Source organism: Typopeltis vanoorti, chromosome 2 (assembly GCF_054136105.1).
Source record: "Typopeltis vanoorti isolate ZY-2024b chromosome 2, IOZ_Tvanoo_1.0, whole genome shotgun sequence".
In the NCBI taxonomy this organism is placed as follows: domain Eukaryota; kingdom Metazoa; phylum Arthropoda; class Arachnida; order Uropygi; family Thelyphonidae; genus Typopeltis; species Typopeltis vanoorti.
The window spans coordinates 121274123-121301033 of record NC_143550.1 but is presented as its reverse complement, the minus strand read 5'-3'; the positions used below and the strand labels follow the sequence as shown (position 1 = coordinate 121301033).

The 26911-nt window shown below is 36.0% G+C and overlaps 1 protein-coding gene across 1 annotated transcript in view; it reads right to left on the bottom strand.

Annotated features, from left to right (window-relative positions):
* LOC150109391 (uncharacterized) overlaps positions 1 to 26911 on the bottom strand; it is a 186399-nt gene that overhangs the window by 50716 nt on the left and 108772 nt on the right. The window contains exon 2 of the mRNA XM_090407836.1: positions 6917 to 7060. Within this exon, the coding sequence (XP_090263962.1) occupies positions 6917 to 7060 (144 nt within the window). The remainder of the gene's footprint in view (positions 1 to 6916; positions 7061 to 26911) is intronic.

Below are 26911 nucleotides of genomic sequence, written 5' to 3'. Positions count from 1 at the left end.
GTGAATTTAATGTTGAAAAGTGTCAAGTTATGCATTTTAGGATACAAAGATTACAAGCTGTGTACCACATTGAAGGAACTGTACTCCATGAAACTGAAGCCAGGAATTGTGGGTTGTGGATTACAAAAGTTGGTTGATAGGCAAAAAGAGGGAGGGAGGATATGATAGAAACATTTAAGTTACTCCATCATCATCATCATCAAATTCCTGACATGTACCCTCAAGGGGTGTACAGGATGTGATAGTACTACATGAAAAATTTACATCATTACTAATTTCCTTTCTACAATTTTCCTCGAAATCAGTCTGTTACTTGTCAAGACTCCAACCTTGGATTTCTATCGTCTAAGGTACTTTGTACTGTATCAATCCACCTATATCTTGGTCTTCCTCTGGGTCGTTTTCCTGCCAACCTGGCAGAGAACATTTGTTTTGCTAATTTAAGTTACTTAAAGGATTTTATAAGACTGATGAAGGGGAAATGTTTCAGCACTTGGCTAGAGGGGATAGAAAAAGAGGTCATTCGCCACACTCTTACCCAACCTCCACAACTGTGGAAGTTGGGTAAGAGTGTGGTTACTGAATAGAATGTGTTGGCTGAGTCAGCTGTGAATGCTTTGTCTGTTAATGGTTTCAAGGAGAGGTGCAATAGATAATGTACTGATAATCTGGATCTCCCATGATTAGTCTTAGGACTCCATGGAGGTGCATGTACTTTAGTAAGGAAAATTAAAATTCCTAGAAAAACTTTTTTGTATGCAAATTAAAGAGAATTTCAGTGGAAAGTTATTTTTTTTTGTTCATGTTGTACCATCATTGTATATTAGAAAATGCAGAGACAAATGTAAGAAAGCTAAACACTATGTAAAATTAGCTAAACATAAGTCATTGGAAGACTTTGGTAAGAACATAGAAAATAAATATCAAGAAGGTGGTAAGATATTCAAGAAGTTGTTGAAGAAGCTCAGAAATGGAGGAAAGAGTGCTATAAAAGGAATTAGAGATGATAAAGGTGACATGAAAAACTGGAGTAAAAGATATCCTTGACAGTGACAGCACAGTGGTAAAAAAACAAATGACCAGGCATGCAATCAGGAATACATATCCATAATTGAAGTAGAAAAAGCCATCAAAAGCTTGAAATGTGGAAAGGCAGCTGGTGTAGATGATATTCAACCAGAAATGCTTCTGCACTGCATAGTTCAGAAGGCTGAACTATGCAGTGCAGAGAGAGGGATAAATTCTGGATGATTGGAGTAGAGCTCTCATAGTACCCATAATAAAGGGAAATAAAACTGAATGTGAGAATTACAGAGGTATTTCTCTACTGAGTGTTCCTGATAAGATTTATGCAGGTATACTTGAGAAGCGGTTGAAAAGTATTGTGGAAGAAAAGCTTGGTGAAGAACAAGCTAGATTCCGGCCAAATAGAGGCTGTCAGGATCAGATTTTCACTTTACAACAAATAGTTGAGAAATCATGGGGATATAATAAAGATCTGTATTTGAGTTTTGTAGATCTGGAAAAGGCATATGACAAGGTGCCAAGAGAGAAGCTATTCAAAATGCTAGTTGGATAGTATCAGTGGGACATTATATCAAGCAATACTTAGCCTTTATTTCAGTTGTAAGTCAGCAGTTAGAATTGAAGGAAGTAAAGGAAGATGGTTTAATGTTAAATCTGATGTGAGACAAGGATGTACATTATCCCCTCTGTTATTCATTATCTATATCGATCACATTATGAAGGAAAGTGATATTAAACCTGATATCAAAACTGGAGATGTTAATGTGTTAATGTCAGCGCTTTGCTTTATGCGGATGATGTTATACTTCTAAATAAATCTGCTACAAGTCTGTAAAATTCCCTGACTAAATTGAATAACTGTTATAATAGATATGGTATGGAGGTCAGCAATAACAAGACAAAGACAATGAAAATAGGCAGAAGCACTGAAAATATCATCTGCATTGTGAATGGAGAACCTATAGAACAAGCAAAACATTTCAGCTACTTAGGCACGATTTTTAGTGAAGATGGTAAATTAAATATGGAAATAGACAACAGAATCAACAAAGCTGGTATGGTAGGAAGTCAAGTGAATAAATTTATATGGAATAGGAGAGAAATTAGTCAATACAATAAATTAGCTATATACAAGACATTGTTCAAGCCAATTTTAACTTATGGATCTGAGAGCTGGGCTAGAAGTAAAACACTTGACCAAAGACTAGAGACTGCAGATATGAGAGTCCTGAGAAAGATTAGAGGCATGAACAGATGGCATCAATGGCAATATTATATTAAAAATGAGGATATTAGGAAAGAAGAGGAAAGATTAGCAAAACAAGTGTTCTTTGCAAGGTTGGCAGGAAAAAGATCCAGTGGAAGACCAAGATGTAGATGTATTGATATGGTAAAAAGTGCCTTAGAAGATAGAAATATAAGATCTGATAATGTTGGAGTCTTGACAAGTAACAGACTGATTTGGAGGAAAATTGTATATAGGAAGTTAGTAATGATGTAAATTTTTCATGTAGTACCATCATATCCTGTACATCCCTTGAGGGTACATGTCAGGAATTTGATGATGATGATGAGTTATTTTTTCAAGTTGCTAAAGCATTAAAGTCAGATAATTGGGAGGAAACTACCAAACAGGGCTTCTGACCTAATGTATAATGTCAGTTTAACATGGTATGTCATTTTAACAGGTATCCACTGATAATGAACATATGAGGATAGGCTGACAATCTGGAAGTTAGTTGAGCAAATTCTATTCTGTATTGGTTTAAACCAGAAACAAATATAAATATAACAAGACAACTATTGTTTTTTGTCTAGGAACTAGGGTGAACAGTGAAAAATACCATGTTGTGCGAGACAGATTTGAGATTTAAAGTACTGAATGTAGTATTGACGCTCAATAATAATTTTTTTCCCACAGAACAGCCTGTCTGTCCAAACTATGTTATATTATATTCACACAGAATCTGATAGGATTTGAAATTTTTTTAGAAAATTTCAAAGTGCCTCCTCATTTGGGGTAGGGGGGGGGGACATTCAACCTGCCCTAAGGGGTAGATGAAAGGAGGAAGGATATATAATTTATCTGCTAAAAATAATTTGTTTAATAATGAGAAAGAAACAATATACCATTACGTGTTATATTACATAATCCCCATAATAATAAGAAATCCAACTTGTATTTGCAGATTAATTTTACAATTACATGAACAGGATTTTTAAAATTAATACACAACTATAGTTATTATTATTTAAATAATAACCATATTATTATTATGGGCGACTCCAGGGAGTCGTTAGACTCATTGGGGAAGGCCCTAAACATCATGTCTACACAACTATTCGACATTTTCACAGTATTTATCATACCTTGACTTGAACTCACTCATTGTCATAGCACTTACAACAGACTCTGGCAGCTTATTCCACTCATTTACCACTCAAAAGTAAAGAACCCAGCTCTAACACCCTTACTAACCACACTCTTTCCCAGCTTCCATAGATGTCCCCTAGTTCTCCCACCACCAGTCCTGATCTCAAAAATATCCTCTGAATTAATCCTATAGAAACCTTTTAGCAATTTGAATGTCTCAATCATATCTCCCCTTTTCTGCCTATCAACCAATTTCTGCAGCCCACAGATCTTCAACCTGTTCTAATAAGGTTCATTTCATAGACCTGCTATCATCTTGGTCACTCACCTCTGGATCCTCTCCACCTCCTCCTCATCAAGAAGAAACCTAGGTGACCAAATCTAGGCACAGTAGTCGAGATGAGGTCTTATCAAGGCTCGGTACAGAGGAACAATCACTTGCTTGTCTCTGCTCGTCAAAGTATTTTTCAACAACCAAGTGAGTTGATGAGCTGATTTAGCCACTTTTGCAATGCCCCCCCTAAACTTCATCTCCCTATCCACCAACACTCCCAAGTCCCTGGCCTCATCAATCTCCTGGAGTACAGCTCCACCCATGTGGTATACTGCTGCTAATCTTTTCACCCCAAAATGCATAACCTTACATTTTGTCACATTAAATTGACATCCATTCTCCTTAGCCCAGAACTCCAATCTATCCAAATCATTCTGCAAGTTTTGACATCTTCTGCATTCACTATTGCCCTACCCAACTTTGCATCAATAGCGAACAAATGAACTGTTCCTCTTAGATCCTTCCCTATATTGTTAATGAACAAATTAAACAGCAGTGGTCCAAGAACAGAACCCTGTGGCACACCACTAGTCACAGGCCGTCTTTTGGACTCTACTACTGAATAAACTACTCTCTGATATCTTTTCATCAACCACCCACCTATCCATCTCACCAACCCTATATCCATTCCCATATGTTGCAGTTTACAGATTAGAATTCCATGTGGTATCCTGTCAAATGCCTTAGCCAGGTCCAGCAGTATCTGTAAACCCATTACCCTTATCCAGTTCAGCCGTCACTGTGTTATAAAACTTGAGCAAGTTACTGAGACATGATCTACCCTTCACAAAGCCATGCTGTCCCCCGTACAGTATCTAATTTTCATCAATCCATTCCTGTATTTTTCCCTTGATTATGACAACGATTCCTGATATGCTGATTGTTTGGCAATTTGCAACAGTAGTCTTGGATCCTCCTTTATGCAGTGGAACTATTTCCCCCTCTATTCACACCTTCGGGACTAAACCAGACCCGAGACTCAGATTAAACAACATGGTCAAGGGCACTGATAATTCTTTAGCCACTTCACATAAGACCCGTGCTGGTATACCATCCAATCCCACAGATGTATTCACATTAAGGTTCTGTAATAGACTATTACAGAACCGTCACCTCCACTTCATTCATCACAATTCCCATATAAACTAATAGTTCCTTCATTCTTTCAATGTCACCACCTGGATGATATACTCTTGCAAAGTGCTCGCTCAATAATTCCACTATATCGACTGATTCAGTGACCTCCTTACCATTGGCATTCCTTAAAATCATTCTGCCGTGTACAGTTTTTTTTTTGCTTGCAGCATATTGAAAGAACTGTTTGGGATTCTCTTTAGCTTGCATAGCTAGTTTCCTTTCATAATCCGCTTTTGCTTTTTTTTTTACCACACTCGTTACCCATCTGGCATGCGCTTTATACCGTTTGTGTGCATTCAGGTCACCTTTCTCTTTAAATTCTCTCCACAGGTGTTTCTTTTTTTGCAGCTCAAGATTAATGGTGTTATTCATACATTTAACCCCTACTTGTTTTACTATTCGGACCCTAGGTATACAATCAGCCATAACCTCCTGTAAATGCTCCTTGACCACTTCCCATGCTCTATCGACATCCAGCTCTTGCAGTTTTTCATGCCATGGCACTGAACCAAGCTTGTCATACTTGCCAGCATGGTAATTCCACATATACCATGTCTTAATCAAAAATTCCACACCTTTAGCCACCTCCCAGGTCAAGACCTTATGATCACTCTCACCAATAGGTGGCAACATGGTCATATTCATTACAGTCAAATTCTCAGATGTTATTACCAGGTCAAGCACTCTCAAACCCCTAGTATTTTCAATTACATGCTGTCAATCCATTTCCTTCCTCCGATGTGTCCTTTCCTCCTTCCAATCAATGTTACCATAGTTGAAATCCCCCATAATAATTACCTTCCTTCCACTCATTTCATCAATTTGTTTATGCATACTATCTCCACCATCTATTCCATCACCTGGTCTATAGCAGCACCCAACTGTATATTTTGTTCTGCCAGTCTCAATCTCATACCAAATAGCCTCAAATGAGCTCTTTTCACTATCCTGCAATACAACTTCAATTCTCCTTGACTGCAGTTCATCAGCTATCATCAATAACACTCCTCCCCCCATTTTATTCTCTCTGTCCCTCCTAAACACACTATAACCTACACATTCTATCCCACTAACTATATCATCTTCCATCAGCCATGTTTCACTAATGCCAATAACCTGTGGCCAGGAAGAGCCAACCAAGGCCAAAAATTCTTCCTTCTTGTTCCTAATACTCCTGGCATTAGTATACATGAAATGCAGAGGTCCCTTTGTCCCACCCCTATCTTGATGCGTTATTATAACTATCCCATTCCGATTACTTGTCCTTAGTACTGGCTCGGGTACATTATATACATTCTTACACTCAACTGTCTCACTGATGTCCGCATATCCACCCCCCCCCCCCTGGTAGTTCTAGTTTCCCTGGTTCTACACATCCATTTTCACTTCATTCAGCAACACTTTTTTCCGGTCTCCGCACACCAAATCCATTCAAATTTGAGCCATCCATCTTGTATAAATCCTTTCGCCCATCAAACTCATTCCACACCACACTGTCTGCATAACCTGCACATAAAGTCATTTGCGATTATGGCCCTCCTTCTGAACTCCTCTCTGTCGTACTGTGGCAACAAACTCACCATCCTAACTGTGTCACTCTTTTCTTTCGCTACCTTTAACAATACTTTCAAGTCCTCTCTCATAAAAAATTTATCTCCTTTCAATTCATTTGTACCCACCACAACTATTAATTCTTTCACCCTCTGTTTTTGCGCACTAATACTCTCACTTACATCCTTAAATTTCACACCTAGTAAGTGCGATTTAGTTAAACTCCCATCTATCACACTTCTTAATCACTTCAGTTATACAATTTATGTACTAAAGATAAAAATAATCTGTTTAATACTGAGTAATAAGCAATAGCTCATTTTTATGTGCTATATTAAATAATCCCCATAATCAGAAATCCACTTTAATTTTTGAATAATAAAAAAATAACAAAACAGACATAAACATAACAAAATTATATTATAACAGTATGCAATATATTTTTATTATATCTTGATTTAATATTATAAGATTATGTCTTCAAAAAGAGATACCTTGGCTGTGTCAAGCATTGTGTTATCTTTTAACAATCGTGGTTTTTTAGTTACCGGCTCATCACCACTATGCCCAAACTCAGAACTCCTATCTTGTAGCTCCTCTCGTTTACTGTCTCCTTGTGAATTTGAATTAGAATCATCCTGGTATATAAAAAAATATTTTTTTAGACCTCTTAACAATATTTCAAATTCTAATTAAGTTTTAAGTAAGCTAATAAATCTGGTTTTATGCTATACAAGATGAACAATAAAACTTCATGGAAAATTAACACTGACTATATTTTTTAAACATTTTGTTTGAGATGAAGCATTAGGCAAATAAACAGCAAATGGCAAACATCAGAATAATTAAGTTTGAGACTTTTCCAATGTTAGTTTGAACTTTAATATTGAGATGCAAAGTTCACATCTGAGTATTTAATCAGCATCTGAACTGTCTATTTTTCAATAAAATTCATCACCTACCACCTAAGTACATTCCTAAACCTACATGCCCAAGTTCTGTTTTTTAGAGTAGATATCGGGGGTATATATATATTCATGATGTGCTAGGTGTGGCGTGCACACCCACGGAACAGCAATATCACCGATATTATATTTTTACATTTATTCCTGTTAAAGATTCTCCTAATTGTTTCCTGGTTTCGCATAATTTCTAAAATTAAACACAATATACTAATGTTTCACAAAGAGGACATTTTTTGACACATAAACATAGCATCACATTTGCATTAATGGCCCAGGTGTGCAGTCACAAATACAAACACCTTTGAACAGATACAGATGGCACAGTGGGTCAAATTCTTAGTGTTCCAGTGATTTTAAACCATCCAGAAGGCAGGGCAGGGTGTGTGCTAAGACATTAGCACCCAAAAATAGGTGGCTGTGATTGGTATTGTATCAACCAATTCAACTGAACATTGTCATTTGATATGAGTTGCTGTTTTTGTTTTCTAAGTTGGATCTGTTTTGCATGCATGAAGTGTGAACTGATGTGTTTAGGACACCGATATAGACAAGTAATTTTCTATAATTAACTTATACATTTTTGCACATATTTACAATGTAAAACAGTACTGATGATTGACTGAATGCCCCTTGCTTATAGTGTGTTATTCATATAATTGCCTTGAATTTTGTTTATTATTATTTAATAATATAATCTTAAGTACTGTAATAGTTATAAAAAGGACTCTGTATAAAAATGTCATTCATTTTATTTAAAATATTCCTATAATAATATTGTAAGAAATTATATATATGTAAGTTTAATGTACTCTATGTGAACTATGATATATTTTATTTAACATTACTAAAAGAGAAAGTAATTTTATGTAATTCTTCTGATTGAATTTGACTGGCTGTTGTAAAGGAAACGGAGTTAATTTTAGATAGTGCGTGCGTGGAGTGTGAGCTATGGTATTCGAAGGGAGAAGGAGTTGATATGAGCTGAACTGGCTAGAACCGTATTTTGGCAGGAAGAATGAAGGTATTTTATTGGAAAACGAAAGTAAACAGGGGAGAAGCATTCAGGACAGCACAGAGTGAAGTAACAGGTGGCAGTAAAGGGAATTTGGAAATGCCATAAATAAATTAAGAAAGGACCGGGAAATTAATAGGCAATTAGGAATATTTCTACAGAATTCTAAAATTACGTCGAATTCCAATTGTTTTGAGGAAGAATAGTGCAAAGCTGAAATTAATGTGTAGAAGAAAATAAGGGATAAGTAGATTACCTGAAATGAGTGCATCAAGACTTGTAAAGCTCTATGTTTAATATTTCAGTTATACAGTGAAGATTCCTTTTGAATAGTGTTACTTCAAAGTGATAGTTAACTTCAGTTTTACGTGTGCCTATAGTGAATCCAATGTGCAAAGGATGCAACCCGGTAAGAGCAGTCCATTTTTTTATATTTCAGCATGAAGAAATAAGAGTTAGCTCTGCCCGATATATCTTAACATTAACTGTGCTGTTCTACTAAAATTAGTCGAAGTATGGAGTTTTAAAGTGTTTCTCCCTTGAAGTGATAACTGCCTCATAATTGAATTAAGTGTTTGTTGACTAAGAGAGAATCAAAGAATTCTACATTAAGAATATTTACTGTAAGATTCTGTAACATTAAACTGTGTGAACCATTTTTAATTATCCAGAAGAATGTAAAATTGACAGCTGGATGTCTGATGTCTAATGCTTTATGTTTGTTATGAGTATTTGAACTAAGTTGATTTGCATCTTGTTTTCAAAGTTATACTTAATGTACATGTTATGTAACCCTGCATTAAATGTTTTACTTTGTTGATTCCAATTTGGTGTTTGCCTGATTCTCTTTCATTGCACCGCTCATAAAGTTTTTCGGACCTTGCAGAAGCCTTAAATGATAATATTAACCTCAGCCTGTAGAAAAGTGAGATTGCAAAAGTTAGTTGATGATTGATTCCACTATATTATATGGACTAATCTGAATACAGGGTGGCACAGGATAATATAAATTTCTCTATATTTGGATCAGTAATCAACCAACAATTAATAAAAAAAAAAAAACGGATAATTTAAATAAAAAATAACGCTCCAATAAGAATACATCCTGGCTGATTCAAAGCCAGGATGTACGACACAACACCCTATTTTCTGCTAGAGATTTAGCAGATTGTATGAATATAGTCCAGGGAGGTTGGAACTTGTGTATTTCAGCCTTTCTTTGGTTCAATCCGGAAAGAAAATAATTTCCAAAGTAATTACTTTTTTCGATTTCTGTGCATATTATATTGCTGTATTTAAAAATCATATCAAAATTCAAATTATCCATGTCTCACTCCAGTATTTGCCAATGATAATCTAACCTCACCACAAAGCGTAAGCCCTTTGTGCTTCCCACATAAACAGTGTGTCTGTGTGTGAAGCATAGCTATTGTTCATTTGACATTTATGCGTTCCATATTTAAAATTTTATTAAATGATAAATGAAAGTATTCAAAGTTATTGCATTGGACCAATTAAGATGAGCACTGTGCTATGTACTCTTAAAACTTTCGTATCAATAAAAATGCAATCACACAGTCAAACTGAATTTTGCAGAACTGGTTGCATAAGCCGCATGCAAGCACACCCAACCAAAATGGGCACACGACCACTGGTAGGTATGGTATCTACTCAGCCAATAAGGCTTGTCTTGGCAAGCTATGGGGAGGGGTTCTCTTTTTAGATTGCTACTATTCAACTTATTTTTAATTATCTTGTACGTAGACTAAAGTGGGGGGAAAACATTCAATTGTTTGCCAATGTTTCTTCAAAGTTGGAGAGTTAAGAAGATTTGATGTTGCTAATTGGTACAGTTGTACTTCAGTGAATAGGTAGAATGTGAGATCTTGGAAGCAAGGGGGGAGGGAGTACATTGCAAGAACAATGTGCCCTCTCAAGTTCAGAGGGCACATTCCGAGGACTGTAAATACCATGCAGCCCTTTGTTACTATAGGGAGAAAGACACCTAAGCAGAAATAAGAGTTTCTGTGTCTCTACTACATAAGGTTATGACCAGATCATACCTAGACTAAAGCATGAAATTTCAAGACTTGGTTTCTATGGTGATGAAGACATTTTGACAATGAAAGTGTTGTTTAAGATAAATATAACAGATATGTCATTGGTTGAGTAGGGCCAAACATAATGAGTCTTCTGACTTCCTTCATAGATGTCTGCTAATAATAATAATAATAATAATAATAATAACAAGAACTACAAGTAAGGAAATTATTGTATACAATCATAAAAAGTTGTGCTTTTAATTGCATTCTTGTATAGTGACATTACCCATCACAGTTGAATATCCAGAGCTGTATTTTAGCATATGCACTATAGAAATTTATTTTTTATCTAATTTGTAATTAAAAACAGTTGTCCAATTACAACAAAAGAAAAAAAAATCTTTCTTCAAACAGCCTGGAAGTATGTCTAGTAACATATCTGCTTGACCCCCCCCCCACTGACAGGGATAGCACCTCTTATGCCTGTCATTATTTCCATTATTTTTGCAAGAACTATTGTGCTGTCTATAACAAATTTATGTCATTAAAAGAACTCTACTGAATGACAGTACTTCTGTAAAAATCCAAAAGCCAACTTAATACTTTATATATATATATATATATATATATATATAACAACCTTTTATAACTGACTCTGACCATTTTTTTTTTTCAGACTGATGTACTGAAGACACATAGTTTTTTTAATAATTTTTGTATTTAAGGTGTAATAATTTTCTTGCTATACAGATATTAGGAGTAATCATATACGTATACAAATGTATTGGTTTTGATTAATAAATTTTTTTAATGTTCATAATGATATTATTTTTTATAAATATCCGCATGTGTAGGTGTACGTGTGCTTGTGTATGACAAAATATACATATAGAGACAATGTATAGGGGCACCAAGAAATATTCTTTGCCTATTTATCAGATACTCTCGGACCGGCCCTGACAGGATGATATATCCATTTCATAGTCCCATCAGCATCCCTTTCAAAAAAAAAAAAAGATGGAGCTATCAAAACCTTAGTTCATCATAGGTAAATCATAGCATAGTAAATGCTCTGTTGATATTTCATTGAAACCATTTGCCTTGAATGTTGACCTGTATGCTATAACTCTTGATGAAGTAAGGCATCCATATCAACATTCAAGGCAAATGGTTTCAACGAAATATCAACAGAGCATTTAGTAGTTACAATACTCCCATTTCTTCTGCTTAAGAAGAAATTACTCATCTTTCAATTCCACATGTGTAGGGAGTATCAGCAAGTACTGCTAAAATTCTCAGGCCTCTCAACATCTATGCAGCATTTTGACCTGTGCAAAAAATTGATATTTTCTTTTTTTTTCACCCAAAGACAAAACTCCTCTCCGCTAAACTTTCCAGGCATCTACCAAATTCTTTGCTTTTATGGCTTATCACATTTTGGACAATCCACAAGATCTATCTCTGTTTGTTATTATTATTATTATTAAGAGAGACCTCCAGGGAGTCAGAGACTCATCGAGGGAGGCCACATACTACACACACCAGCTATCATACTTATTCTTGAATTCATTCACACTGCTTGCACTCACAACATCCAATGGTAATCCATTCCAATCACGCACCACCCTCTGAGAGAAAAATCTGGCCCTTACACCCTTCATTCTCAGCTTCCAAGGATGCCCTCTCGTCCTTTCCCTACCCTCCATAAATTGAAAAATCCCATCAATTGAAATCTTGTATGACCCTTTCAGCAGTTTATAAGTTTCAAGCATATCACCCCTCTTTCTCCTATTTGCTAGTGTCTGCAATCTACAAATTCTCAACCTGTCTTTATAATCAGTATTCCACAATCCTGATATCATTTTTAACACTCGCCTTTGTACTCTCTCCAATATATCAGAATCACATCGGACACCAGACCCGCGCACAATAGTCCAAGTGAGGTCTTATCAAGGCCTTGTAAAGAGGCAAAATACATCCTTATCTTTACATGTGAACGTTCATTTGAGCATTGCAATTATCTTTTGAGTTGTATTTGCAATCTTTGCCACATGGCCCCTGAACTTCAACTTCCTATCTATTAACACTCCAAGATCCCTAGCCTCATCAGTTTGTTCTAGCCTAATCCCACCAATATAATACAACATTGGATAGGTAATCATGCCGAAGTGAATGACTTTACATTTACTGACATTGAAGTGACACCCATTTTCCCATGCCCACAATTACAACTTATTCAAATCATTTTGCAAGGACTGCATATCAGCAGCATTCATGATTGCCCTGCCTATTTTTGCATCATCAGCAAATAACTGTATGTCGCTTGTCAAATCCTTCCCAATATCAGTAATCTACAAATTAAATAACAGTGGACCAAGCACAGATCCTTGTGGTACACCACTTGTTACCTTAAACCTTTCAGACTCAGATCCCCCGTATACCACTTTTTGATATCTGTCAGTCAGCCATCCTCTTATCCATGCTAATGTTATATAACCCAAACCCATTTCCTCCAATTTATGCAGAAGTCTGTCATGTTGTTTTCTGTCAAAAGCCTTAGCAAAATCCAAAGTATCATAGTGTATCCATTCCCCTTGTCTAGTTCAATGGTAACATTGTCATAGAATGTGAGCAAGTTGCTAAAACATGACCTTCCCTTAGTAAACCCATGTTGTTCATTGCAAAATAGAGATTCACTGTCAACCCATTTCTGAATGCCGGCCCTAACTAATTTTTCTAAAATCACTACCACTCCTGAGATACTAATTGGTCTATAGTTTGATACATCGGTCTTTGCACCACCCTTATGCAATGGAATTACCATACATTCCTTAAATTCCTGCGGAATCTTCCCTGTTCTGAGACTCATATTAAACATCCTGGTCAAAGGAATGTTCAATTCAGCTGAACATTCTTTTAGCACACATGCTGATATTCCATCAGTCCCTATTGCTGAATTCTTATTCAGTTTGTGCAACAGCTCTAATACCTCGGCCTCATGCACCTGCGTTTCTTCATCTAGTGAAGAGGTAACAGAGAGCTCAATGTTGCGATCACTAGATTGATAGCTTTTAACGAAATGGGCACTCATTAACTGAACAACTTCTTCTGCATCAGTAACCCTCGCTCCTTCTGGATTTAGAAGAGTTATTCTTTCATATTCATTCTTTCTTTTACTTGCAGCATATCGATCGAATTCTTGTGGGTTGTCTTTTGTACGCAGAGCCAGTTTCTTTTCATAATTTCTTAGCGCTCTGTAGCGCAATTGGAAGAACGACAGTACATTGCGCCTTTTGATTGGAATAGGCCTAAGTTCGATTCTCGTCGCGACGGGAGGAATCTTTATCTGGACGATTTCAATCGAAGGTGAGTTAGCTGATCTCATACAGAGGTAGGAGGGTATTTTCTCCAGGAAACTCGGGTTTTTCATCCCGATTACAGACAAATCGGCTCTTCAGAACACATGCAATTTACAGACAAAAAATACTAGTTGTGGTGGTGGGCGATAGATGGCATTGATGGAGATGATTCATAGTAGAGGTTCAGTGTAGTGGTTGAGACAGTTGTAGGTGTCGTCCCGCGATGAGCCTTCGGACTCCTTGGAGGTATCAGGAATAATAATAATAATAATCAGACTTTGCTTTCCGTACAACAGTTGTGACTATTCTAGCCTGCTGCTTATAACGTTCATAATGGACGTCATCCTTATGCAAATTGTATTCTTTCCACATCGTCCTTTTCTTACGAATCTCTTGCTTAATAAGATTACACATCCATTTGACTCCTACTCTATTTATTCTTTGAACTCTTGGGACACATTCCGATATCGCATCATTTAAATATTGTTTAAATGCTTCCCATACACTGTCGATATCCTTTCCATCCATTCCACTGAACGCAGTATACGCCTCAGTTGGTCATAATTTCCTGCTTTGTAGTTCAACATGTAACCTTCTCTGAATGGAACATTCATAAACTTAGTCACTTCCCAAGTGAGTACTGTATGATCACTGTCACCAACTGGAGGCAGAATAGTTACGTCTTTAACTTAAATGCCCTCTGACACTATAATCAAATCTAGCACTCTTTTTACCTCGAGTTCCTTCTGCCACATGCTGCATGAGGAAGTTGTCCCGCAACAGCTCCATAAATGCATTTTCATTCTTCTCATGAGATTCTACTGCTACCCAATCAATATTTGCATAATTAAAGTCTCCCATTATGATTACTCTGTTCGTGCTCACCTTTTCTATTTGGTGATGCATTTCTTCATCACCAGCAACCGATGCACTAAGTCTGTAACAACACCCCACTGTGTAATTTGTCTTGTTAGATTCCACCTCACACCAGATGGTTTCAAACTCACTGCCACGTGAAATATTGATAGTACTATTACTACATTCATAGGTCTCAACTCTAACTGGATTTAAGTCATTAGCAGCACACCCCCTCGTCTCCTATTCACTCTTTCCTTCCTAAAAATACTGTACCCATGACACTCGATACCAGTTAATAGGTCTGATTCTGATAGCCAGGTCTCACTAATTCCTACAATCTGAGGTCGCAACATATTGACTAAGGCAACAAACTCTATCCTTATAAAAACTACTCTTAAAAGAACATAAAATGTACATAAGTATCATGAACCAGTCTGGCATTGTGGAACATATCCATTTCATAGTCCCATCAGCATCCCTTTCAAACAAAAAGAAAAAAAAAAAGGAGCTATTAAAACCTTAATTCATTAACTCTTACTCTACCTCTACCAAATACTCAATTCCTTAGGAAGAATAGTAAAATTTTACACAATAGCTTTATAAATTGTGATTAATAATTGTCCTAATTAATGCTGTGCTGAAGAATTTTTAAAAAAAATTTTTTTATACGATATTCTGTCCCATTTTTGATAATGAAGATGCCTGGTAAACATAGCCAAAAATGTTATACTAATAAATATTTATTTTCATATAACTTATCCATATTAATTTAGTTGAAAAATCCTTCTTATAGGTGTTTATGTCATTCACAAAGCACTCCTAATAGTAATAATAATAATTTAAATGAGAAAAGTATATTAAATAGGGAACTAAATACTAGGCTCATATCATAAAGAACTAGATGAATAAATTTATACTGAAACTACCAAAGTGCAATATACAAAAGAATGGTTATATAATCTCTGTTTTGCATACTGCAATGCAGTTTTAACATAAAGATCTGAAATCTGGGTTAGAAGCAAAATGGTCAACCAAAACCAAAGGTCACTCAAATACAATGAGAGGTGGGGGAGGTGAAAGAAAGCGATAGGAGGTGACATCATTGCTACATATGAATTAAAAAGGAAAGTATGATGTTACCTTGATGGACCTGTGTTTCATTCAGGATTTCTCCATGAGTGCAGGTCACAAAGATGCCTCCAATGATCTTGATCTTGAGCCTCTCTCTCTCTCTTCCATGCCATACCCATAGATTTCACAGTTGGGTCTTCCCATCTTGTATGTTGTCTTCCTGGTTTTTCTCTTTATTCTTGGTTGCCAATTAAGTATTCCATATGTCCATCTGTTATTCCCTGAGTCTCGCTATGTGGCCTGCCCATCTCATCTTGCTTTTGTATATTGCAATTACCATATCTTTTATGCTTGATCTCTCTCTCTCTCTCTCTGTTCCATATTTCTAACATGTTCCATTTTGCTAATGTTACAAATCCTATGTTCTATTGGATGATGAGTTATCCTGAGAGTCCCTTATTGAAATGTTGTGTTCCATGTTTCTGATCATTATATGAGTGATGGAATAATGTCACTATTAAATAGTTTCATCTTCGAAGAGATGTCAAGATTTGGATCAGTAAGTGTCTTTTAGTCTGTTGAATGATGGCCCATGCAGCTTTCTTCCTTATATATATATATAGATATAGATATATGTTAAAGATACCAAGCAATTTTATAAGCTAGGTTTTAATCCTTTTTCCCAAGTCAAGTTTGAGCCTGAACATAGTTTAGTCTGAGACAATTCGTGGTAGAGGTGGAGTAAGCTGTGATCCCTTTCCTTAGTATTTTCCCCCTAATGAAAAGCACATCTGCTTGCAGAGATGTATGATGCTATGCATTAAAGGCAAGGGCCACTACCCAGACCGGTTTCGACCTTTATTGAGGTCTCGTCAGTGGGAGCCAGACCCAAAAAATGCCACTGTGGAAGTAATGCAGAGCTTATAAATTTTACCTAAACAAGTTGCCACAAGGTGCTTTGAACCTTATTAAATAAAAATCTCAGGATAAGAGTAAGATGTAGAAAGTTTTTTACCTTGGGTATATACTATGTTAAAGAGACCAAGATTTTATAAGCTAGGTTTTAATCCTTTTTCCCAAGTAAGCAAAAAACAGACAAGTAAGTCAAGTTTGCACCTGAACATAGTTCAAGTCAGAGGCAACTCGTGGTAAAGGTGAAGTAAGCTCCGATCACTTTCCTTAATATTTTCCCCTAATGCAAAGCACATCTCCTTGCGGAGATGTATGATGCTATGCATTAAAGGTAAGGGCCACTACCCAGACCCAAAAAATGCCAACGTTGAGGTAATGCAGAGCTTATAAATTTTACCTAAACAAGTTGCCACAAGGTGCTTTGACCTTATTAAATAAAAATCTCAGGATGAGAGTAAGATGTAGAAAGTTTTTTACTTTGGGTATATACCATGTTAAAGATACCAAGCAATTTTATAAGATAGGTTTTAATCCTTTTTGACAAGTAAGTCAAGTTTACGCCTGAACATAGTTCAAGTCTGAGGCAACTCGTGGCTTTGCATTGGAGGGAAAATACTAAGGAAAGTGATCGGAACTTACTCCGCCTATACTACAAGTGGCCTCAGACTTCAACTATGTTCAGGAGCAAATTTGACTTACTAGGGAAAAAGGATTAAAACCTAGCTTATAAAATTGCTTGGTATCTTTAACATAGTATATACCCAAAGTAAAAAAAAACTTTCTACACACACACACATATATATATATATATATATATATATATGAAAAAAAAAAATAGATTTAATGACTATAAAACCGAGATAACATATAAAGATTTTAATGATAAATACTTCTAGTTTCGGCATATGGCAGCCTTCTTCAGGTATTTATAAAGGAATACTAATAAACATTGAATTATCTAAACAAACTGGAAATTACAGGTACAAATTGCCTCACATAATCGATACATAAAAACGTATTTTTTCAAGTTGTTCCAACTGGCGTGCCACTGTTTATTGCAATTGAGCGTGCAGGTTCACGTGAACGCCAATATTGAACAACTGCAGCATGGCTATCTGGGATGTTATAACTTAAATTGTTGTTTAAGTGGACCGGGTTCAGCAGGATTTCCCTTGATTCTACAATTTTCCTCTCAAAATCATCATCACAGCGAAAGATATTTTCTGATCTATTCCAGCAAACGGAGTGGCTTTGTTGGTCATCATTAGGATTATTTGAAAAAAGAACATGACTGGATAACGCAGTTGCATGAGAGCTTTTGTAAGAGATGTCTCTCTTATGCTCTTCTATCCGTTGTTCAATAGATTTATTTGTTTGACCAAAGTATGGGATATTGCAATCGCACCACAATTTATATACTCCAGGGTACTTAAGGTTGTGATGAGTAGGTTTTGGATGGCTGATTAGAGAACGGATTTTAGGAAATGTGGTGAAGAAGGTCCTGATATTATATTTTTTAAGGACTTTAGCTATTTTTTTGGAGACTGTGCTAATGTATGGAATGGAGATGCTACCTTTAAAATTAATAGTCTCTGTTGTGCACTGCTTAGGAGGATCCAGAAGAAATTAATTAATTGTTTTTTCAGAGTATCCATTTTGTTTAAAAATAAGAGTGAGGTGATTCATTTCTTTTTGTAGTTCATCTTGTTCATTTAAGAGAGAACGTGCTCTGTGTCCTAAGGTAGATATAGTTCCAAGTTTTTGTGGTGGAAAATGATGAGAAAGATTATGCAGATATCTATTGGTATGCGTAGGTTTTCTGTACATAGAGATTTTTAATCTTTCAGAGCATCGTGTAAGCATAACATCCAAGAAAGGTAAGGAGTTATTATTTTCTAGATCAGCAGTAAATTTTATATTAGGATGTTGGATGTTTAGATGACGAAGAAAATCTGTGAGAGATGTGTGCCCGTGATTCCAAATAATGAATATATCATCAACATATCTTTTCCAAACTTTTGGTTTAAATGAGAAGGAAGATATGGCTTTCTTTTCAAAATCTTCAAGGAAGATGTTAGCTAGCACTGGGGACAAAGGATTGCCCATTGCCAAGCCTTGTTTTTGTTGGTAAATGGAGTCCTGATATCTGAAGTAACCAGAATGAATGCAATGCTTTAATAATTTCTGTACATAGAGGTTAAAAATCTCTATGTACAGAAAACCTACGCATACCAATAGATATCTGCACAATCTTTCTCATCATTTTCCACCACAAAAACTTGGAACTATATCTACCTTAGGACACAGAGCACGTTCTCTCTTAAATGAACAAGATGAACTACAAAAAGAAATGAATCACCTCACTCTTATTTTTAAACAAAATGAATACTCTGAAAAAACAATTAATTAATTTCTTCTGGATCCTCCTAAGCAGTGCACAACAGAGACTATTAATTTTAAAGGTAGCATCTCCATTCCATACATTAGCACAGTCTCCAAAAAAATAGCTAAAGTCCTTAAAAAATATAATATCAGGACCTTCTTCACCACATTTCCTAAAATCCGTTCTCTAATCAGCCATCCAAAACTTACTCATCACAACCTTAAGTACCCTGGAGTATATAAATTGTGGTGTGATTGCAATATCCCATACTTTGGTCAAACAAATAAATCTATTGAACAACGGATAGAAGAGCATAAGAGAGACATCTCTTACAAAAGATCTCATGCAACTGCGTTATCCAGTCATGTTCTTTTTTCAAATAATCCTAATGATGACCAACAAAGCCACTCCGTTTGCTGGAATAGATCAGAAAATATCTTTCGCTGTGATGATGAGTTTGAGAGGAAAATTGTAGAATCAAGGGAAATCCTGCTGAACCCGGTCCACTTAAACAACAATTTAAGTTATAACATCCCAGATAGCCATGCTGCAGTTGTTCAATATTGGCGTTCACGTGAACCTGCACACACAATTGCAATAAACAATGACACGCCAGTTGGAACAACTTGAAAAAATACAACGTTTTTATGTATCGATTATGTGAGGCAATTTGTACCTGTAATTTTCAGTTTGTTTAGATAATTCAATGTTTATTAGTATTCCTTTATAAATACCTGAAGAAGGCTGCCATATGCCGAAACTAGTAGTATTTATCATTAAAATCTTTATATGTTATCTCGGTTTTATAGTCATTAAATCTATATTTTTTTTCAAATGTACAACAACCGAGTAAAAGCTGATCACCACATATATATATATATATATATATATATAATTGGCCTGGTTGGTTGGCCGAGTGGTTAGCGTATCCGCTCTCCAGTCAAAAGGCTGCGCGTTCGAATCCCACCGTGGGTATGGATGTTTGTGATTGTCTGTGAAACCACTAGTGGTGGTAGTCGTGGTAAATGATGAAGGTTGGTGGAGTAGTGAGACGAAGAGTTGATGCCCTCCCATGATGAGTCTTTGGACTCCCTGGAGGTGTGATATAATAATATATTCGACTACAGCAAAGATGCCACTACTGCAACTATGACGTATTACAAAGAAATGAATAAAAAGTTTTTGTTTCTTTTTTGCGAAAACTACTCAATTAGAAGATAAAATACTGCATAATAGTCAATGCATAATAATGTAATATCTTCTTCTTCTCTCTTCCATTATCTATGTGGATGATGATGAGGCCGCATGAACTCTTTTCACTTCTGTCTGTCCCTGGGGAGTCCAAACAATTCTGTCCAGTTTGGTGTTGTTTGTGATTTGGTTTTCAGGTCCGATTTTATTTCGTCTATCCATCTAATTCTGGGCCACCCTTTGAATCTCTTACCTTCCATCATTGTATACAGGGCTTTAGTTTTTAATCTTTCTGTTCCCATTCTGGTCACATGGCCAAACTATTGCAGTCTTCTTTCTTGGATTTTGTCTATTATTGTTATTTCTTGTTTTAGTTGTTTCCTTATATCTTTGTTTCTTAGTCTATCCAGCAGAGATACTCCAAGTAATCTTCTTAGCCAACCCATTTCATTAGTTAATAATTTTTTGTCTTCAGCTTTTTTGAGATTCCAGCATTCACTTTCATACAGAAGTATTGGGAGGAATATTGTCTCATAGATTCTTACTTTTGTTACTTGTTTGATGTCTCTTGACTTCCATATTCTATTTAGTCGTCCAAAAGTTTGGGATGCTTGGCTAATTCGTCTCTTTATATCTTTTGTAATTTCACTGTTGCACTCAATTACTCCTCTGAGGCAGGTGAAATTTTCTACCTGCTCTAGATTGTTACTATCAATTTCAATTTTCAGATTGGCATTTGTTTTTCCTATTTGCATAATTTTTGTTTTGTCTATATTTAGATTTAATCCAAATTTCATACATTCTTCCTTTATTTTATCAGAAATTCATTGTAGATCTTCCATGCAGACGACATTGCAAGTAATGCAATGTCATCTGCAAAATTTAAGTTTGTTATATTTTTCCTCATATATTTTGATTCCTGAGTCTTCTTTGTTTAAGGTCTTACTGGTTGCTTCTTCCAGTGTAAGATTTTGAACAGGTCCAGTGACAGATTGCATCCCTGTCTTACCCCCACTTGGTGTGTGGAACCAGTTGGTTAAAGTGTCCTCCACTCGTACTGCACTTTCAGATTTCTCATATAGATTCTTTATTATTCTTATAGTTTTGTTGAGAATTCCAAATTCATTCATAGCTTCCCATTGTTCTCTTCTATGGATGGAATCAAATGCCTGACAAAAAGTCTATGAAATTTATATAGCAACTTTGGTTGTACTCTAGCGTCTTTTCTGTTAGCTGTCTTAAGGTGAATAATTGATCAAATGTGCTTCGTCCTGGTCTGAAATCTGCTTGTTCTTCTCCTAATGCTAGTTCTATGTATGGCTTAATTTGTTTTTGGAGTACTTTTGAAAAAACCTTACTTGGAATACTGAGGAGGCTAATGTCTCTGTAATTATTGCATTCTGTTTTATCTCCTTTTTTGTATATAGGAGTTATAACTGATCTGGTCCAATCAGTAGGTATTGCTTCATTTTTGTAGATCCTTTCAAATAATGTTTTTAATGGTTCCAGAAGTTGTTTTTTCCTGCTTTTAAGAATTCTGCGTGTATCTGATCAATACCTGGTGTTTTCCTAGTTTTAAGTTTATCCATGCTGTGTGCTATTGTTTCTTTCGTAAAGAAATTAGTTTCCTCTTCCATTTCAGTGACTGGAATAATAACATCCTGAGAGCTGTTTTTATTATATAAGTCTCTAAAGTATTCTTCCCATCTGGCCATTCTTTTTGTTTTACTTTCAATTAATTGTCCCTCTTTGTTTTTGATCATTATCATTTTTGTGTCCTTATCTTTACTAATTTGATCTATTTGTTTATATAATCCATGAAGGTTATTTTCTTTTGATAGCTTTTCTGCCATTTTGCATTTTTCTTCTAACCAATTATTCTTGTCTCTTTTAACTAGTTTTCTAATTACTCTGGTTAATCTATTATATTCATTTCTGTTATACTTCTGTTTTAATTTCATGCTTTTCCTTTGGTCACTTAATGTTTTTATCTCATTTGATATCCAATCTTTTTACTTTCTCTTTTTGTGTAACCTATTGTTTCAGCTGATTTTAATATTATTTCCTTTAATTTGCACCAATGTTCTTCGATGCCTATATTCTGTTTTGATAGTTCCTTCAGGTTTTTATCTAGTTCTAGTTGATATTTTCTTAGAATATTATTGTCTTGTAGTTTATGTACATTCAGTCTCCTTTTGAGTCTAAAAGTCCTTTCAGATTTTAACTTTGTTCTTGGGTTTGCTAGTACTTATGGTCTAATCCACAGTCTGCAGCAAAGGATCTGCAAATTAGGATACTTGATTTCCATCTTTGGTTTACAATAATATAGTCAATCATATTCTTGGTTTGTCCGTCTGGTGATATCCATGTCCATTTTCTTCGCGTTTTTTGTTATTTAAAGAGAGCGTTGGTTATTGTTAGTCTATTATTTGAGCAGAAGTTTAGCAGTCTTTCACCATGTTCAATGCTTTCTCCATATTCAAAAGGTATCCCAGTTTTTGCCTACTTTTGCGTTTAAGTCCCCCATTACAATTAGGAGATCTTGACTTGATGTCCGCTGTACCGTTTTTCACAGATCTATAAAGAACTCCTCAATGTCTTCTTCTTATGATGTTGAAGTTGGTGAGTATACTTGAATAATAGTAAGTGATCCAACTGATGTTTTAAATAATGTAATATAGGAATGGAAAATTGATATCTTAAATGATTTGCAACTGATAAGATTGACAATAAGGATGATATGCATCCATGATCATTAATCAATTCACATTGGACAATTTTCAATAAATTGAAGAGACTGGCAAGATAATATCTTCTGAATGGAAGTTTGCAAGGGTTATTCCAATTAAGGGCAGTTCATCATGTAAATTAGAGAATTATTATTATTATTATTATTATTACGGGTATCTCCATGGAGTCAGTAGACTCATCGCGGGAGACCCAAACTAGCAAAACAATATCTGTCATATCTCTTCTTGAATTCATTTACAGACGAAGAGCTCACAACTAAGTCAGGCAATGAATTCCACTCATTCACCACCCTCCAGGCAAAAAACCTTGTTCTGACACCTTTGTTAACCACACTCTTCTTTAATTTCCAGAGATGACCTCTTGTTCTTCCATCACTATCACACAGCTGAAACATTTCCCCTGCATCAATCCTATAAAAACCTTTTAGTAATTTGAATGTTTCTATCATATCCCCTCTTCTTCGCCTATCAACCAATCTCTGCAATCCACAAGCTCTCAATCTATCAATGTAGGGAGCATTTTTTATATCACTCACCAACTTGGTCACTCTTCTCTGAACCCTCTCCACAGCCTCCTCATCTCCAAGGAATCCAGGTGACCAGACCTGAGCACAGTAATCCAAATGTGGAAGTATCAATGCTTTATAAAGGGGAATAATAACCTCTTTATCTCTGGATGTCAGTGTGTTCCTCAACAACCAAGTAATCCTATGTGCAATCTTGGACACTTTAGCAATGTGTCCTCTGAACTTCATCTCCCTACTACCAATACCCCTAAGTCCCTAGCCTCATCAATCTCTTGGAGTACCTTTCCATCGATGTAGTACACAGCTGGTAATCTTTTAATCCCAAAATGCATGACTTTACACTTTTCCACATTGAACTGACATCCATTTTCTTTTGCCCATTTTACCAGCTTATTTAAATCCTCCTGCAAACTTTCAACATCAGCTTGATTTTTTATTGCACTACACAACTTTGCATCATCAGCAAACAACTGAATATCTCCCTTTAAGCCGTTTCCTATATCATTTATATACAAATTAAACAACATTGGCCCAAGCACAGAGCCCTGAGGCACACCACTGGTCACCTGCCTCATTCTGGACTCGGCTCCTCCATACACCACCTTATGGTATCTCTCCCTGAGCCATTCTCCTATCCATATCACCAATTTAATATCCATTCCCATCTGCTCCAATTTGCGTAACAGTGTTCTATGGGGTATCCTGTCAAAAGCCTTAGCAAAATCCAGAAGTACCACTGTGTAGCCAGTTCCTTTGTCCAACTCAGATGTTATTCTATTATGAATAGTTAATAGATTGCTAAGGCAGGATCTACCTTTAACAAAACCATGTTGGCCTCTATAGAGTATCATATCCTGATCCACCCATTCTTGAATTTTGTCTTTAACCAACTTTTCCAATACTTTTACCACTACTCCTGAGATGGTGATTGGTCTGTAATTCAATACTGCAGTTTTAGAGCCACCCTTATGCAAAGGAACCACTTTGCCTAACTTCCACTCCCTAGGGACCATATCAGAGTTCAAACTTAAGTTAAATATCCAGGTGAGAGGGGTTGACAATTCATTTGCACATTCACGCAACACCCGAGCTGATATTCCATCTAAGCCTACCGCAGTGTTTGCATTTAAGTTTTGCAATATATTTAATACCTCTGATTCTTTAGCTTCAATTCTCACATTAGGTATTGCTGTAGGTATAGAGATATCCTCACTTGGGTGATAGACTTTTGAAAAGTGATCACTCAGTAACTCGACTATTACATCTGATTTTGTCACCTCAATACCATCAGCACCCACTAAGGTTATCCTTCCGAAGTCATTCTTCCTCTTACTTGCCACTTAGCGGAAGAACTCTTTGGGATTACCCTTGATCTCTTTGGCTAAGGTCTTCTCATAATCTGATTTAGCTTTTCTTACTATGCTGGTAACCTTTCTAGCTTGAGCCTTGTACTGCTCATGGGTGTCCTGATCACCTTTCTCCTTGTAAATTCTCCATAACATTTTCTTTTTTTGCAGTTCAAGCTTGATACTACTGCTCATCCATCTAATGCCTGCCTTGTTTGACCTCCTAACCATGGGGACACAATCTGATATTGCTTTCCTCAGATACCCGCTGATTTTATCCCAAGCACTGCTAACATCTTTCCCTTGCAATATGTTCTGCCATGGGATGGCTGCAAGCTCACTCCGAAGCTTGTTATAATTGCCTAACCTGTAGTTCCGTACATATCCCTTCTTAATAGAAAAATCCACAGATTTTGCAACCTCCCAAGTCAATACCACATGATCGCTTTCACCAACTGGAGGTAACGAGGACACCTTACTTATGCATATAACCTCTGAACCAATAACCAGGTCCAACACTCTCACACCACGTGTCCCTTCAGTTACGTGCTGTTTCAAGTAATTATCTCGTAGAAGATGTATGAATTCCATTTCCTTTTTGCTACGTGATATTTCCTCCTTCCAATTGATATCACCGTAATTAAAATCCCCCATAATAATCACCAAGCCTTCACTCATTGCACTAAGTTGCTGATGCATGAATTCAATATCTCCCCCCGTACTCCCTGGCCTATAGCAGCATCCAACTGTATATTTGGTTGCGTTGGTCACTATTTCGCACCAGACTGCCTCAAATGAACTCTCATTCACATGTCTATCATCATGATATACTACTTTCTTTGGCTGCAACACATCAGCTATCATCAACAGTACTCCTCCTCCTGTTCTATCTTCTCTATCCTCCCTGAAAATACTGTACCCATCACATTCAATTCCAGTGACCACATCTGCTGACAGCCAAGTTTCACTAATGCCTACAACTTTTGGTGAGAGAGCAGTAAGTCTTATTAGTGCTATAAACAAAGTAACCAGTGATTCTTATCATATAAAGATCACTTGTTAAGTATGGATGTTTCTGAAAGCTGAAGAATTTACATAGCTTTTTAAGACATTTTCTTACAAATTGGGGAAAGGGAGAAACATGATCTTTTTCTCTTTATTCCCATCATTTATAAAGTTAAAAATAAAGAGCTTTTGCCGCCCGGGGCGGTCCCTGAGTTTGCCACCTCTCTCAATACACACCAAAAATACTACAAAAAGTCAAAACGACATATAGAGAAATAAATTAAAACAGATGTTTATTTTTGAAGTAAAACTTTAATTTCAACATTCTAATATGTTATTTTTCTTGCTTTTCTGTTAGCAAAATCATTGATGACACTGGCGAAGTCTATATCATAGTAATGTAAGTAATTCTTAATCAATTTTATTTAGAAAAACTCTTCTCACAACTAGCAACATTTACAGCAATTGTGAGGAAAATTCACAGTACTATTACAATATTTGGAACTGAGTTCTAAAGACTCTATTTTAGAATTAACTGCAAAAGTTCAAAAAAGGTTCAAAGTGCTGCCTGGGTCAGAATCCCCCCCCCCCAGTTACACCACCGCTTCATAGTGATGATGATAGCACACTTTTTTTTTTAAAAAAAAATATCAGTCCCATAGAGAAGAATCTATAACAAATCAACTGTGCAGGGCATAGTTGATTTATTATAGATTTGTTCTTTTCTCAACACTTGCAGGCAAGTGTTGAGAAAGAACAAATCTACTGACATTTTCCTTTTAGAGTTGCAAGTTGTAGTTTTTGAGGGGACACTCCATGAGAAGACTGTTCTACAAGACAGAAGTGGCGAGAATAAAAGAAAACAAAGAGAAGAGATTCAGTGTATTTAAAGCTGTACTGGAAAAGGATGCTGAGCAACCAAAGCACTTGTTTTAACAAGCCTAAAAAAGTAGAGCAATGATAGTTGTTAGTTTAACCACACTACCGGCCATATGGATAAAATACATACTCATATACTTCGTATCCATCATATATATTTCAATGTAATATCAATTGTATTACAATTTT